Here is a 15,965-nt window from a genome sequence, read left to right as displayed (position 1 = left end):
GATGGGTATATTCACATGTTTGTTTTGCAAAAGACATATTTACACCAATATAAAGGCTCATTGTGTGAGCTTGGGTTACCTGTGGCTAGAGGAAGCACTATCATGGGTGTGTCTGTTACTTGCATATCCATTAAACATCAGCCATGCTGTATTAGTCCGTAGCAGTAACAAATGGATGAGTTTACAAATTTGTTGTCAGAAGATTTTGGGATATTTCGAGAGGGATTTTTAGAGGAAAAAAATTAGGAATTTCTACATTACTTTTGGAAGCAGTTTTTTGTATTTTGGTGTATCAGCCAGCATATAGTATCAGAAGGCTTGGACCTGTTATGCAGACTTCTGAAGCCTCACACAAACATTTTGACAGTTTTTTTAAATTTTTATTTTGAGCTAATGTATCAGAGAACTTCTCCTCTCAAGTGGGAGGCAGCTGTGTAAACTTACTGGACACGCTGCAAGAGCAGACATTTTCTCAAAGCTGTTTCCAAAATAATGTAATTGTCTTGTAAAATGGTATTTTATTTCTCATTTTACAGTTTTCCATTTCTTTTTCATTTTTAATTTTGTGTGTCTTGCCTACCTTGAGTTTCTACATCTTTAGTGTTTAAAAGCTGTAAAATGAAAGCTGTAAGATATACATGTATGTACTTTAAAAAAATAATTCTTTAACCAGAGAAAGCTTGTTATGAAAACACCAATTTAAACCCTGGTTCTTCATTTGTTTATGAAGAGTATATAAAATAAAACTAATACTTTACTGTATATACTATATGTCTACATATACTATCTAACAAAACTATTAACAATTCTATAATATTCACTAAATAGAATATGTGTTGTTGTTTTAATTCAAAAGTTTCCACATAAGAAATATTTGATACTGTTTCCCTTTTTTCCATAATCTTGATTAAGGAAAAAAAAAGCTTCAACTGGTTTGAAAAATTTGAACTATCAAATAGACACTGTAGATAAAATACTGTTGAAGGACTAATAATATTACTATATATGGATGAAAAGGAATAAGTATGCAACACTGGCATTTTTTCTACTTATTTAATCACTCTCCTGTGACCTTTTAACAATTTTAGTTTCACCATGTTTAATGGTATGAAATTCAGCCCGAGGAATACCTTTCATGTCTAATGTTTCAATTAACTTTCTTGGTGGGTCCAGATAATGCTACATGAAGAAAAAAAAAGAAAGAGAAATGGTCAAATACCCTGCAAAACATGGAAAAACATGGGCTCTTGTTCAAGGAAATATGGCTGAATGTTTTTTAATTAATTCCAATGCAAAGACTGAAACAGTAAAGAAATTATATATTTCTAACACTCGCCTCATATGATAAATTAAATGTACCCCAATGAATTGCAACAGAAGAGTTAGATTTAACATCTTGGTGAATCTCTACAGCTTCCTGTGGGTTAACATGCTGGAAAGACATCAATCCCCTGTTTAAAAACAAAAGAAGCATCTGTGCTGAGTACAACAGGATAATTTTGGTTTTATCAACTGAGTTGATAATGTAAATTGGCCACCGCAAAATGTTTCAAAGCTGACATCTCGGGCATTAGCCCTTTCATCAGAGCAAATGATGAAGGGCTAATGCTTGAAATGTTAGCTTTGAAACATTTTGCAGTGGCTTATTTACATTTTAAACTCAGTTGATAAAACCAAAATTATCTTGTTTTACTCCCAAAGAAGCAGGAGCACAGTTTCTTTAGAAACTTACCCCCTTTATTCATTTGTTTATTTATTTGTTTATCACATCTATCGTTTACCCCTCTATGACACCAGCATTACACTGGTCAGAAGTGAAAGCAAACTTCACTGATTCATTCATTCATTTCTCAGCACCTTTTCAATTAAGGTTTTCATTTATCCCTAATGAAATCTTCTATGACCAAAGAATGGGTCTCACTATAGCAGACTGACAACAAAGTGTCCATTTTACCCCTTTTAAGAGGTTTTATCCCTTACCTTGGTTCATATGCTCCAATAGGGATAGCTGCCAGATCAAATGGACCATATCGCTTGCCTATTTGTTTAAATATATGACAGTAACCAGAATCACCAGCAAAGAAAAATCTGTGTTGTGGACCAATGATTGACCAACTTCCCCAAAGAACCTCATTTGTATCATTTAGTCCTCTGCGGCACCAGTGTTGTGCTGGAGTAAATGCAAACTTCACTGCCTTTTCATCTTTTGTGAAGTTTGGGTGAGACAGTTCATCCCACCATTCCAGTTCAAAAACATTATTACAACCACAATTTTTCATCCATGGGTGAAGTCCCATAGGCACATACCAGAGGAGTTTATGGCCAAACCTCTTATTCAGGTTACACACTGAGTTGTAATCAAGGTGATCATAGTGATTATGGCTAATACACACAGCATCAATTTCTGGAAGTTCGTCAACAGTGCAAGGAGCAGGGCGATATCTTTTGACTCCAAATCCCTGAACAGCACCACAATAATCACTTAATACTGGATCTATGAGGATGTTAAGTCCTTCCATTTGGACTAAAACAGTTGCATGTCCAATCCAAGTAAGCTGGATGCTATTAGATGCTGGAGATTCTAATCTTGCTTTGTCTGGTTTGAGAACTGGGAGGGTCCTGTCCAGTTTCTAGATAATAAATTTAAACATGTTTGGTTAAACCAGCAGAAAATCAGTATTCAACCTTTAAAGCCTAAGAGATTCATAAGCATCAAATTTCTCGTCACAACATCAAGAAATTATCACAAGTAAAGGTCATTGGACTCAAGGAAGTAATCATGAAAGGATAACTTTGTTAACCTCAAAAGATTTCTCACTGAAAGGAAGTGTATGTTCAATAATGAACAAACTTTTAAATTGACTTAAAAACAAAGATGTTCAAGGAGATATCTACAACTTAAAGCTGACATTTCAAGCATTTAGTCCTTTTCTCAGAGTGAATGATCATTGCTGTTCACTCAGGGATTTGAGGGGGAGGGAGGAGGGAGGAGGGGGAAGGTCATACAAGAGTTCTCCTTGTAATTCAGTTTCCTGTAGATATGAAATATAGTAATTATCTTTTCAGCCTTAACCCTGACCTGGCTGGTGGAGACCCTCATCAAAAAACACTACTTCACAAAAAAAAAAAAAAAAAAGGTTTTATCTAGCAAACTAAAGTTTCAAAATTTAATATTTCAAGATAATGACACTTATTTTAAGTGAACCTTATCATCAAACTGGAAAAAATCCTTCAGTCCTCCTCCTGGTACACTGCTGTTATTAGGAGACCCCAGAAACCATTGAGCAGCAACAAGCATTGAGGGCAATCGTGACCCACTCCATGGAAGAACAAATCTTCCATTCACTTTCTTGGCTTTAGGATACTCTGTGCTATCATAAAAAAACTCCGCATTTTCTCTTTCTGTTGATGTTGCTGTGGTCTTTTGTCTGTTAAAAAACAAGTTTAACCTGTTACAGGGGTGTGACTTGGCAGAGCCTGTATGACACAAGACTATCATTGACTTGGGTAAATTTTTAACCCCTTACACCCTAACATCAGTAAGCAAATTCCTTGGGTAAATTTTTAACCCCTTACACCCTAACATCAGTAAGCAAATTCTCCCTACTATTCTCTATACATTTTATACAAAGTCAACAAGGAGAAATTGATTAAAAATAAAGAGTGTCCTTAGTTGGTGATCATTTCATTTATTCTCGTGACCTCAATATTTGCTTCAGGGGTGATATTGTGGAGAGAAATTGGATGCTCATCACTATGAGGTCAAAAGCTTAATTGTCCTCTCTAGAAGCTCCTAAGTAATGGGCTTCCTAGATCTCTGAGACATGATAATCGCGGAATATAAATGTTAAATCTATCGATATTCCGGTTATACAGTCACAACTTACAGCACACTTAAATCAATATTTACATCACTTAATAAATATATTTCACAACATTAATACCGGTATCCATAGTAAACATACGGTCATGCAGTCGTGTCGATCTATTCCCATGATGAACGCATTCTTAAAGATACGACACAACAGCATACACTGATTAGTGTCTTTACCCTGCCTGCTTTCGTCTCTGTTCAAAGGAGCAACAGTTCGTCTAACGTCATACAAGTCTTTGCAAAAATAGTACGAGCAACTCAGGTGTTTGTATACTACCTTCCGTGGAGAGAGATTCCCTCAGAGCTTCTAATAACGGCGGAGCGAATCAAATCTGTATTGTGAAAGTGTAAGAAACCTCTTCTACCGAGCTTCCGCAGCATACTTGCGTCAGACAAATCAACTTACAAAATGTGGTTCCATGAATCTAGCAACTCCGACCGCCATTTTGAAAGTGAACGGCCGAAGGGCCTAGAGTTGAAAATTTCGCCGGAGTGTTCCCAGGTTCCACTCGGTAAAAATTTGGGAAGTAGAGAAAAAAAAGAGGCGAAAAATAAGTGGCAGATAATAAGATGGCCTAAAAATAGAATAAGAATAACGATGAAATTTGGACAAAGTATATCTTGGGAAATGGATTTCAGTTACCCACCTAAATTTTTCCATCTCTGGCCCCTTTGCTTTCCAAGGAACTTCTAGCAGGAATTGTCAAGAATGGTATTAAACTTCTGTCACACTGGTTTTGCTCCCAGCAGTGGTCTTTGCAAAGAGAGACATGCTGCTTGTTGAAAAGGTGTTGGTGTAAAACAATTTGTTTCTTTATAAAACAGTAATTAGTACAGCCAATGGGGAAAAAGACTTTATAAGTCAGTTAGAATTCAAAAGAGAAACAAGTTGTGTGTACTTAGTGTGTAAAAATGCTAATGATCCAGTCTAGCTAGTTTGAATTTGCAGTTTTTTCATTTGGCTTTTAGTTGTGGGGATGACCTGCAGCATTCAAAGCATAAATTAATTTATCTTTATGTAATCTCAATAAGAAAAATGCATTCATCAATCTGCCTAGCTTGGGTTGGTAAGAAACTTTATTAAGCATCACATAACACTACAGAGCAGTTGGTGCCAATTGGGAACAAAATAAATATATAAATAAACTAGCATTAAAATTTTTAAGACAAAAAATATCTAATTCAAAACTTTTAAACCAATATGAATACCTGATGAGGAATTGTTTCAATTTTATCTTAAAAAGTTGTCTCTAAACAGGTTATCTATCATATAAAACCATCCTAACAACTGATTTGATAATAATAACAATTAGAATTTGAGATAATTCAAAGCTCTTAAAGAGCGAATCAACATTTTCAAATCCTCAAATATTTGTTTTGTCTCATGCAAACAATATTTTTCCTGGATGACCTTTAGTAAATCTCCAACTGTACACATTTTTAGATTCATAACAGTTCAAGCACTATAATCTACAAACTCTTCAAACTTGACCCCTCACAAAAAGGGAATATATATCTATGATATCTTCTGTATTAATTAATTATTAAATGGCATTGTAGTCTTGAGGTAAACCAGTGTTTTAATGGGTTCTTACTTGTTCCAGAGTTTGCTATACAGACCTTAATATACAGCCATAAACCATGTATTTTTGTTCTTGCAAGCCAGCAAACTAAAAATAAACAAGTTTGGTTTGGGTGCCATAAATAAATTAGTTATTAACCTTGCTTGCTCGAGTTGCACAGGGGAATTATAGTCCTTGGTCATTTTCATACAGACCTCACTGCACTTATTGGTCTGTACTGTCACAACCTCTGGCAAATATTCCCCAGAATAGCCCTCATGCCTGGTTAATACTAAGTTACTATTTTTTTTGTAGACATTTATTTTTAGTGCGAGGATTCAAAGACAACAGCACTGCGTCGTGCTTGAGCCTGTTTTGTAACTTCACTTGTGATAACTTTGGTCTCTCCATGTTTTATGGTGTGAAATTCTGTTTGTGGAATTCCTTTTCTGTCCAGTGTTGTACTCAGTTCTTTTGGTGGGTCAAGATAATGCTGCAAACAAAAAGAACTAAAATTATGGTCATTGAAATTTTAATTCTGTATATGACTAATTGTCAACCTTACCATCAGCATGACATAACTTTATGTTATCACCATCTTAACCCTTTACTCCCTAACATCGATCAGTAGGCATATTCTCCATACTGTTCTCTATACATTTCTTAACTCAGTTTCTGCAGCACCAAGTAACTACAGGGTTTGTACCAAATTTCACCATAAACCCTTTCATTCGCAAGATTTTAGAATCAATTCTCTTTACATTCTACATACATTTCTTAAAATGTGAGTTCTGAAAATGTTATTGCTTGAATTAAGAAGATTTCCAGGTTTTCCAGGACCTGTATGAACCCTGTTATTAAGAGTGGTGCTCCTGAATCATAATGGATGCTAGTACAGAAAAAGTTACCCCTCTTTCCACTCCCCCCCTCCCGCCCATCAAATTTTCAAGGTTTCCTAAATGGTTTGTTAGTTACCTATGTGTACCCCAAGGTGAAGAAAAGTGATGAGTGTCCATTGCTTGCATGCAAATAAACTACAGTCACCTGTTCAGGGCTCAAACCCTGCCCTGCTGATCTGGTGACCAGTGGGCTAATCAATAGCCATTGCACCTTCCTGTCTCACACTAGGAAAAAATTTCATCTGAAATCAGAAGGACACTACTGACCTCATATGACAAATTAAAGGTTCCCCAATGAATGCCAAGAGAGAAGTTTGATTGGACATCTTCATGTATCTCAACTGCTTCTTGAGGATCAACATGTTGGAACTGCATAAGCCCTCTTTCAAGAAAGCAAAAGTCCAACTTTACACTTTCAATATCAATAATTGAGCAAAACTTAGTAAACAGGATCATTCAGAACAAACATTTCAACATAGAAAATCAAGTACTGTCAGGGGTAATATACTGATTTAAATGTTCAACAAAATCTTTGCAAAAGGGCTTTCCTTGAAGTGATATTTCTAAATGTGAGCAGGGGTATTTTCTATGCCCCTCAGGTGTTTCAGACTTGACTCAAATAATTTGGCACAAACTTCACTGTAGAGGTATGTGACACTTAAAACAGTGTGCTACAGTTGGTGTGCGTTTTGCCTTCCTAAGAATAAATAAGCATTTTAAAGGTTTTACACCATACCTTGGTGCATACGCTCCAATAGGTATAGCTGCCAGATCAAATGGACCATATCGCTTGCCTATTTGTTTAAAGATGTGACAGTAACCAGTGTCACCGGCAAAGAAAAATCTGTGTTGTGGACCAATGATTGACCAACTTCCCCAAAGAACCTTGTTGTTGTCATTTATCCCTCTGCGACACCAGTGTTGTGCTGGAGTAAAAGCAAACTTGACTGCTTTGTCCTGATCTGTGAATTTAGGATGAGAATGTTCATCCCACCACTGAAGTTCTACAACATTTTCACAGCCACAGTCTGACATCCATTTATGAAGCCCCATTGGCACATACCAATGGATTTTGTTACCAAACTTCTTGTTTAAATCACAGACAGTTGTGTGATCAAGATGATCATAATGGTTATGGCTGATACACACAGCATCAATGTCAGGAAGTTCATCCACAGTGCAAGGGAGGGGACGATACCGTTTCACACCTACCATGCGAGTCATTCCACAGTAGCTGTTAAAGACTGGGTCTGTGAGAATATTGAGACCGTCCATCTGTACCAGGACAGTGGCATGACCAATCCAGGTGACTTGAAGACCATCAGGTGGAGGAGAATTTAAAGCAGCTTTGTTTGGAGACAGAACTGGGAGATTGGTGTTTAATTCCTATAAAGAATAAAACAAAGTGTCCTATACATTACATTTGGAGTTAAGGTAGGACTAAGTAGGATCTCAACCAATTGCTGTTTTAGTTGTAGCGGGAAAATAAAAGTTTATCAACATACAAGGTGACACATGAAGGTAAGCAGGGTAAGGTTACATTTGTAAGCAAGCTAAATGGCTCATCCAGCCAGAGTTAGTCCTGGTTTCTGTAAAATGAAGTGACTAGGAGTAATACTCCCTCCTGGAAGGAATGCCAGCTTATCACAAGGTTACCCCCTGCATTTCATCAGGCTTTCCTAATAATTCACCTGTACCCGTTTCTGTGAAGAGAGGCACTGTGGGAGTAAAGTGTTTTGTTCAAGAATGCAATACAATGACCCTGCCAGCTCTTGAGCTTGGAACTTGCAAACCAGAATCCAGTGCATTAACACTTTACTCCCTTTACATCAGTATGCATATTCTCCATACTACTCTCTAGACATTTCCCAAGGTTCTAACAAGGAGAATTTGTTCAACAATTGAGAGCCACTTTAGTTGGTGATCATCTCCTATATTCTCATGACCTTAATGTTTGATTTAGGGGTGTGTTGTAAAGAGGAATTAAATGTTAGTCACTCTCAGGGGTTAAAGGGCTAACCTTGAGGCCATAGCATCTCTACAGGTAAGGCATATAACAAGTAGTATAGTGACTGTGGTAGTCTAGTGGTTGACATGTTGGAGTTGGGATCCAAAGGTCCCTGATGGACCGCCTGTCAGGTTGTTATGGTTGCATTCCTAGACAAGACACTTTACTTTTACGCAATCTCTCTCCATCAATGGATGTAAAAGGGTGCACAGAAATTGTTTGGAAATGGGAAAAAATGCTGGGGGAGGTTACCTTTGATGGATCAGTTTCCCATCCTGAAAAGGCATTGATGCCTGTAGTTGCTTTACGTTAGTGATTTAGGATGAGCTCACCGAACTTGTCATATTTGTCATCAACTGAAGGTTAATCCACCCCTTGCCCCATCTCCCCTCAGTTTTTTATCCCTGAAAATGTTATCCTTGACAATGTGCAAATGCTCAATCATCCCAGGGGTGGTAAGGGACACTTTCAGAGCTAATTGTTTCCCCCTGGAACATGATGCAAACAGTCAACCAGGTGGAGTGCTGCATCCTGCCCACTGAGAAATCATGTTATCATGTTATTAGTGTTTGTTTTTAAATAAATCATATAAAAATCGTCACCAAAGAAAAAATCACTTCAATTCAAAGGAGCTGGACAGTTCACCTCATTGTCATAATTATAGAAACTTGAAACCATGAATCCTGGTAAACCACTTCTGTTTGTTGAAGTCATGAACCATTTCAGTGCTGTTAGTCCTGATGGATTTGTTCCTCCCCAAGGTATTTTAAAATTCCATTTTCTCTTTTAGCTTCAGGGTATTCTTCATTTCCTGCAATCTTGTCATCTTGTTTTTCTAGCTGTGAGCCCATAGTTTGAAGCTGTTCAAGGGGGAAATAAAGAGATTTAAAAATAAGAAGGGTAACATAAGCCAAGCCAAATCTATGATTTGTTGCATTAAGAAAGAAGCACAATGAACTGAGAGTTTTCCTGAACAGAAGGATTTCTACCATTTTGCAATTAGTCAGGTAATGTTATTTAACCCTTCAGGATAGGATGCAGTTTTCATTAATCAATATGCATCAAATTCTTTACGCTGTACTCCAAAAAATTACTAAGGAGCTGATAAGTGGAATTTGTTTTAACCATCAATAGATTCTTAAGTTGGTGATCATTTCCTTTATTCTCAAGACTTAAATGTTTCATTCAGTGGTGATACTGTTGGGAGAAGTTCAAAGCTAGTCACTCTTAGGGGTTAAAGCATTAACCCTTTAACTCCCAAGATTTGATTGTTAATTCTCCCCTCTTACTGCTACACATTTCCTATTAAATCAGTGACAAGAATTTGGTGTTAGATCAAGATAACAACTTCTACCTGATAAGTTTGAGTATTCTCGTTACCTGTTTGCTAAATTCTGTGTGGATATAATAGGGAGAAGTTACATTGAGTTAAAGGGTTAAGGAAGGTGGTGACTGGAGAATTATAAGTTAAAAGGTTGGAGAATATTCTCCACTTCTGGATGGAAAAAAAAGCTCAGGAAATGGAAATTCAGTATGTCAATTCTGCATAATAGCAGAATTCTCTAATCTGTGAAGCATTACTAACACCCTTGGGTGAAGGGATATTCAGTCACAAGTCTCCCTTTGGATTGTCAGGATTCCACAACAGTTTATCAGTATCCATCTATACTCTTGGATGAAGAAAGGCACTGTGACAGTAAAGGATGTTTCCAAAGAAGACAAAAAAGTAACACTGCCAAAACTTGAATTTCAGCCATTACAAAGCAAGGTTTAAGGGTGGACCTGTGGTAACCAAGAGCCCATTAGTAACAGGCTCCTGCCCTGACTCATTTCTAAAGCACTGGCAGACAACACAGTTAACATGGGAATGTAAGACCCCTGCAAGGCACAATGGATGATAGAAAAAATGACAGAGGATGACTCAGAAACCTTCAGGGAGTGGTCAACCCTCCTACTTGAGAGTGAACCAACATAGGCACCTGTTTTGACGTAGAAGGAAACACATGTTCGGATAATAACGATTATTTCTAGAATACAACTGGTTTCAAATAAAAAACGGAAGAAATATGTGGCTTGAAACCGTAAAAGGTTATGTAGGTGTAAATTTACGTCATCAGAACTAGTTATAAGACCGAATATGAAATTAATTCATTTTCTATACACCAGCTTTGCTGAATACATTCACTCTCTTTGTAAAAACCTGTGAGAACAGCTCTTCACGTAAAATTAAATGCAAAATTAGATTTCAGAGACAAGAGAAAGAAACCAGAGCGAAATAGATGAATCCCAATTTTTTAAAGTTTTTTTTCCACAGACGAAGACATGAAAACATATGAAAACAGAAAAATAATAAAATGTTACCTTTATCGATTGAGTTTTAGAAGCTTAACTTCCAAAGATTTACTAGATCAAGCCCAGTGTAAATGAAACTCGAAGAAAAGTCGAGATAGGCATAAATCCTGCTTCGTTCAACACTTCCGCTTTCAATTGTGCCGGGTACAGTTAATATGTAGACGCTGAAACGTCACGCCTCAGCAGTGAAGGAACGCCTCAACATGAATGATGTTTTTCTAGAATGCTTTGCGCGCCTAGTAATCGACGGTGTGTGTTTTCCAACCCTCCCACGCACTTTCCGCCAATGATTTGTTATTTTTGGTGCAGGAATATCCTGATGTAGAAAAATTCCAATATTTTTACGGATGTTCCGGTCGAAATGTGAGATATTTCGACCGTGAGTCGCTCCGAGGATCAAGCAAACGAATTCATCCATAGTATGTTTTAGGCTCCTCACCCATGAAAATGTTTAGATTAGTTGTTAATTTGAATATTTTTGGTAACTTCCATCAACTTTCGTGTCACATTCTGTATCATCCTGACTTTCTTGAGGTCAGCTAATGAGCTTCCTAACACGTAAGGTAGATCTTGCAGATATCGAGGTTCTATGTAAATTTTGTAATATTTTCTTAGTTGGCAGAGAACAGTATACCAATTTATTATAAATGAAATCCTACACATATCTAAACCGTTTACTCCCATAAGTGACAAAGCTATTTATTGGATAACACAGATTCATCTCCAACAAATGAAATAAAATCTTTATTCTTCATAGTGCATTTTTCATATAAATTTACATAATTTTTTTCTTGGACCTTAATTAAGATGCCAAAATAATAATGATAAAAATTACAGTTAAGCAATATGTTTATTTTGTTGTAGTTTAAAAGCCTTAGGACATTGGGTCAAAGTAATTTAAAATTAGCTAGTTTTGTATTTCCTTTGTTTACAATATGGCCATGGTACTTAAACTGGAACAAAGTTAAATTAGCTTATCTCTTGTTTTTTTTTTAGTCAGTTGTTGTAAATTGTTGTTTTTTTATATGTGATGGAAAATAAAAATAAATTCAATGAACTAAAAAAATCTGGAACAAAGGAAAAGGCAGAGTTAACTAATTTAAAATTATTATGAACCCAAAATTCATCATGAATATCAAAATTTATTCTGTAAGCAATTTTGTTTAGACTGGGTCTTTACTAAAGATTTCAATCCTCCAGTTTTAAGCAGAAATTTCCCAGTACCCTTTTCAATTGTGGTTGTCATTTTTTCATTTTATGACTCTGGTTTCTCCATGTTTCATGGTAAAGAAGCTGTCTTCTGGTATTTCTTTTTCCTTGAGTGCTTCACTAAGATCTTTAGGTGGATCCATATAATGCTACAAAGTAAGTAAAAGAAAATGGAATAAAAAATTAATCTGTAATTAACCAAAAATGGTTCTTATAACAGTTACTGTAACTGTGTCTGTTGTGGTGACTTATTGATCTCCATTTTCCGAAGCGAAAACAAGACTTAGTGCCGCTGTTTAATTTGACAATGGCTGCAAGAAAGATTTTCTCAGATAGCTACTTAGAAGCACAACAGAATTTGAAAACATTATTTCTAAGAAGTGACACACACTTGAACACAAAAAAGGGAATATCTGCAAAAATTGCAGAAATTCTTAACAGTGGAATTATCAAATTGGCACAAACTCCTCTGTTGCACTCAGTAAATTTACTTCAGAAATTATTCCCTACTTTTTATTAGCCTTTGAACTCCAGAGTGATGATTATGAAGTAAATTCTCCTTACAAAATCAGTACATTTTATGCAAAAGGATTGTGAGAAAACAAAAACCAATAAAAGTTGGAGGAAGTTAGCTTAATAGAGTACAGGTGCTGGGAAAGACTGGAAACTTTCCAATTCTGACAAACGACAACTTTAACATAAGTAGCACTTCCAATGTCTATAACTGATAAAGCAAAACAGCTCTCTAGTTAAACTGTTGATGTGTGAATGTCAAATAACTTACACATTTAACCTTTTAAGGGTAGGGAGAGATCAAACGCTTAATGGCCTCTTTACAATTCTTCCCAGACAAGTACAACTCAGGCATTAAAATGGGAAAGAATGTATTGGACTCAGAAGAGAGAATTTCAACTGAGATCCTAGAAGATAGAAGAATTAAAATGATGTATCAATACCTCTTTTCCGGTGGGAAATGTTCCCCAATGAATTCCTAAGGAACAGTGAGATTGAACATCTTCATGAATACAAACAGCTTCTTTTGGATCAACATGTGCAAATTGTGCAAACCATCTGCAAAAAAGTTAAAATTATGAAAAATATGAAGAAATTAGCACCACAACAGACATTCAATTGAAAGTTGTAAACTACAGCAATAAGAAAATGACTGGAAAACGGGATTTGAACAAAGTTTGGGATCCCAAATGGGATTTACACCCCCTCCCATTCCCCTTCAGAACCCAGTCTTCTTAATGTACTCCTTTTTAGAGAGAGGCAATGTGAACAGAGCTATGTCTTTCCCATTAGAGTACAAATAGACTTTCCCAACCTTGGCTTGTAGGCACCAATTGGTATTGCTGCAAAATCAAATGGTCCAAAGCGTTTTCCAATCTGCTTGAATCCTTTACAGTAACCAGTATCACCAGCAAAGAAGAACCTGTGCTTAGGCCCTAGGATAGTCCAACTTCCCCATAACACCTGGTTTTTATCTGTGGCTGAGCGACGACACCAATGTTGTGTTGGTGTGAAGACAAACTTAACAGTGCTGTGGCTTTGAATTTCTGCATCAGTTTTCTTTGAAAGCTCTGCCTCTTCCCACCATTCAAGTTCTACAGCATTTTTACAGCCGCTGCTTGCCATCCATGATTTTAGCCCATTAGGAACATACCACTTAAGCTGATCTCCAAACCTCTGATGAAGTTCTTTGACAGTTTTTACATCAAGATGGTCGTAGTGGTCATGACTGATGCATACTGCGTCGATTCTAGGTAGTTCATTTACAGTACAGGGAGCAGGTCTATAGCGTGTCATGCTGAATAATTGTGTGGGTCCACAGTAGCTGTTGAGAATGGGGTCAGCTAAAATATTAAAACCATCCATTTGAACAAGAACACTGGCATGTCCAAGCCAGGTCACTTGAATATTATCTGAAGGAGGTGATGATAAAACTGTACTGTCGAGGGTCAGGACAGGAAGGTTTTGCTCCAGCTCCTGTTTGAAAAATGTTAAAATGAAACAAAAAGAAATCAGTGATAACAATAACAATGACAAAAATGATACTAATGATAATGATAATAAAAAAATTTCAATAGTTTGACTAGAGGAGATTTCTGTATTAATTAAACCCTTATGTACTCTATTCCAATTCAAAGTAGTCCTCAACCCTTTAACTCCCAGAGGTGATTCACATGTAACTTCTCCCTACAATATCCATACATTGTCCAGCAAAAATGTAATGAGAATACTCAAACTTTTCAGGTAGAAGTTGTTATCTTGATGTAACAACAAATTCTTGCATTACAGAATCGTGCCCATTGAAAAACGTTGCATGGGAAAATGCAAATAAGCTAGAAAAGAGAAAGAGAGCATGCGTAACTTCACGCAGGCCTGTCAATCCAACTGTCAATCATGTAATCCCCCGTGTACACAGTGTTCGAAAGTATTGTTTCTTGTGCAGACAACCGAAACGTAGCGCTTTTCATCGAAGAAGAATAGACGTAATTAGTGGCGTGATCTTGATTAGGTTATATTGTTTAAAAATCGGTCAGATGTAAAATTAAATTACCTTTCAAATGCCGGGTTTTCAATTTGTGTTAAGACTCAAATGCGGCAGATTTGCGAGGTTCGACCATCAATTTCACCAAGAAAGCAAAACATCACAGAAATATTCCTTTTAGTAAAATTTCCGTACTGCCCCATACTATCGCAAAACAAATCTGTTTTCCCAATGGTAAAGTATTGTTTTTGTCACTCTATCCAACTTGTAACTTATTTACAAGGAAACGTGAAGCAGCTAGAGGGGAGAATTGACAATCAGATCTTTGGTCAGTTAAAGGGTTAAAGCACTCAATGGTTTTCTTTAATCCAGTTACTGTGTGTATGATGAAGTATGGGTTAATATTCGGAAATCTTGGCGACAAGGGATATGATCAGTTATTGAGATGAATACACTTAGTGACTCATTACGTAATTTCAATTAGTATTAAATATTACAACAACAATTTCATCCACCTTCTACTAAACAAGTTTATGTTTTTAACATGTTTGTCACGATGAAAGTTTATTACTTAGAACAACGATAGATGGATGAGCATTACTATTTTTAGAAAATACCTCAGTGTTGAAACGAAACAGTTCCTTCCAGCTTCCACGAACTCCTCGTTCATTTTTCTCAGTCATCTTCCACCTAAGAACCTGAAACAATGATGGCATATGAGCGGTACCCCAAGGATCAACATAACGACCATTTACTTGTACTGCTCTTTGCAAGGTTTCTGATTCTTTTTCCTGTTCGACTTTATCATCAAAAAACTGGTCGACACTGCTCTTCCCCATCGCCATGTTTACTTCGAATGACCGCGCGAGAACTAAAGCCGAACTGTCTGCGGTTCGGATATTATGGGCATCTGTCACCACCAAAAATTCGAGGATGTCAAATAGATCAGCAAATACAAAGCTGGTATAAAGATCAGCTGCAGGATTGAATAACTAATAAAGGAATGGCATGGCCAAATTATAGACGGTTTAGTTTTCCTTCGTGAAACAGAACACCCTAAACATGGATAGCTTAGCCAAATGATAAACGGTCTAGTTGCCCATGTCGAGTTGGAACATGAAATAATTGTGAAATGGACTAGCTCAATTGCGAATAGCTTGGCACTCGTTTGCAATAAAGTACACAAACGATGTTGCGTTGTGTCAAATGGCTCGGGTCAACGTCGAGTAACACAGCGTACGCACAAACGGTGTAGCGTTGCGTCAATTGGCTCAGCGTAATGTAGAATGGCACAGCGTACACACATATGGTGTAGCGTTGCGTGAAATGGCTCAGCGTAATGTCGAATGGTACAGCGTACATACAAACAGTATAGCGTTGCGTGAAATGGCTCAGCGTCATGTCGAATGGTACAGCGTACACACAAATGGTGTAGAGTTGCATGAAATGGCTCAGCGTAATGTAGAATGGTACATTCTGATCTATTTGACATCCTCGTGTTTTTGGTGGTGACGGCCGCCCATAGGATATTAGTTCGGCAAAGCTTCGTCTAAGATCGGCTTTTTCC

General features: G+C 36.9%; 2 protein-coding genes and 1 pseudogene across 2 annotated transcripts; all 3 read right to left on the bottom strand.

Moving 5' to 3' along the window:
• Positions 1–65: 65 nt before the first annotated feature.
• Positions 66–4,317, bottom strand: LOC131781519 (N-acyl-phosphatidylethanolamine-hydrolyzing phospholipase D). Its single transcript, XM_059098186.2, has 5 exons — positions 4,152–4,317; positions 3,206–3,428; positions 1,981–2,630; positions 1,337–1,451; positions 66–1,179 (listed from the first exon to the last, which is right to left on the bottom strand). Exons 1-5 carry the CDS (start codon positions 4,253–4,255, stop codon positions 1,054–1,056), a joined length of 1,218 nt encoding a protein of 405 aa, XP_058954169.2. The 5' UTR covers positions 4,256–4,317; the 3' UTR covers positions 66–1,053.
• An 861-nt stretch (positions 4,318–5,178) lies between these two features.
• Positions 5,179–10,884, bottom strand: LOC131781505 (N-acyl-phosphatidylethanolamine-hydrolyzing phospholipase D-like; annotated as a pseudogene).
• A 543-nt stretch (positions 10,885–11,427) lies between these two features.
• Positions 11,428–15,924, bottom strand: LOC131781514 (N-acyl-phosphatidylethanolamine-hydrolyzing phospholipase D-like). The gene is made up of 4 exons (XM_059098182.2): positions 15,016–15,924; positions 13,232–13,893; positions 12,861–12,975; positions 11,428–12,053 (listed from the first exon to the last, which is right to left on the bottom strand). Exons 1-4 carry the CDS (start codon positions 15,241–15,243, stop codon positions 11,946–11,948), a joined length of 1,113 nt encoding a protein of 370 aa, XP_058954165.2. The 5' UTR covers positions 15,244–15,924; the 3' UTR covers positions 11,428–11,945.
• Positions 15,925–15,965: the final 41 nt, after the last annotated feature.

The sequence above is a fragment of the Pocillopora verrucosa genome, chromosome 11 (assembly GCF_036669915.1).
Source record: "Pocillopora verrucosa isolate sample1 chromosome 11, ASM3666991v2, whole genome shotgun sequence".
NCBI classification, from domain to species: Eukaryota; Metazoa; Cnidaria; class Anthozoa; order Scleractinia; family Pocilloporidae; genus Pocillopora; species Pocillopora verrucosa.
This window is presented reverse-complemented; position numbering and strand designations above follow the sequence as displayed.

What these genes read in the sequence shown, in the direction of transcription:
- LOC131781519 (XM_059098186.2), bottom strand. Translation starts at nt 4,255, where the DNA reads ATGCTGCGGAAGCTCGGTAGAAGAGGTTTCTTACACTTTCACAATACA. An exon ending in GGAATCTCTCTCCACGGAAG is followed by an intron (nt 3,429 to 4,151) that starts GTAGTATACAAA and finishes GTTTTTTAACAG; the next exon opens with ACAAAAGACCACAGCAACAT. An exon ending in TTTTCCAGTTTGATGATAAG is followed by an intron (nt 2,631 to 3,205) that starts GTTCACTTAAAA and finishes TTTATTATCTAG; the next exon opens with AAACTGGACAGGACCCTCCC.
- LOC131781514 (XM_059098182.2), bottom strand. Translation starts at nt 15,243, where the DNA reads ATGGCGATGGGGAAGAGCAGTGTCGACCAGTTTTTTGATGATAAAGTC. An exon ending in TGTTTCGTTTCAACACTGAG is followed by an intron (nt 13,894 to 15,015) that starts GTATTTTCTAAA and finishes TTTTTCAAACAG; the next exon opens with GAGCTGGAGCAAAACCTTCC. An exon ending in CATTTCCCACCGGAAAAGAG is followed by an intron (nt 12,054 to 12,860) that starts GTATTGATACAT and finishes CTTACTTTGTAG; the next exon opens with CATTATATGGATCCACCTAA.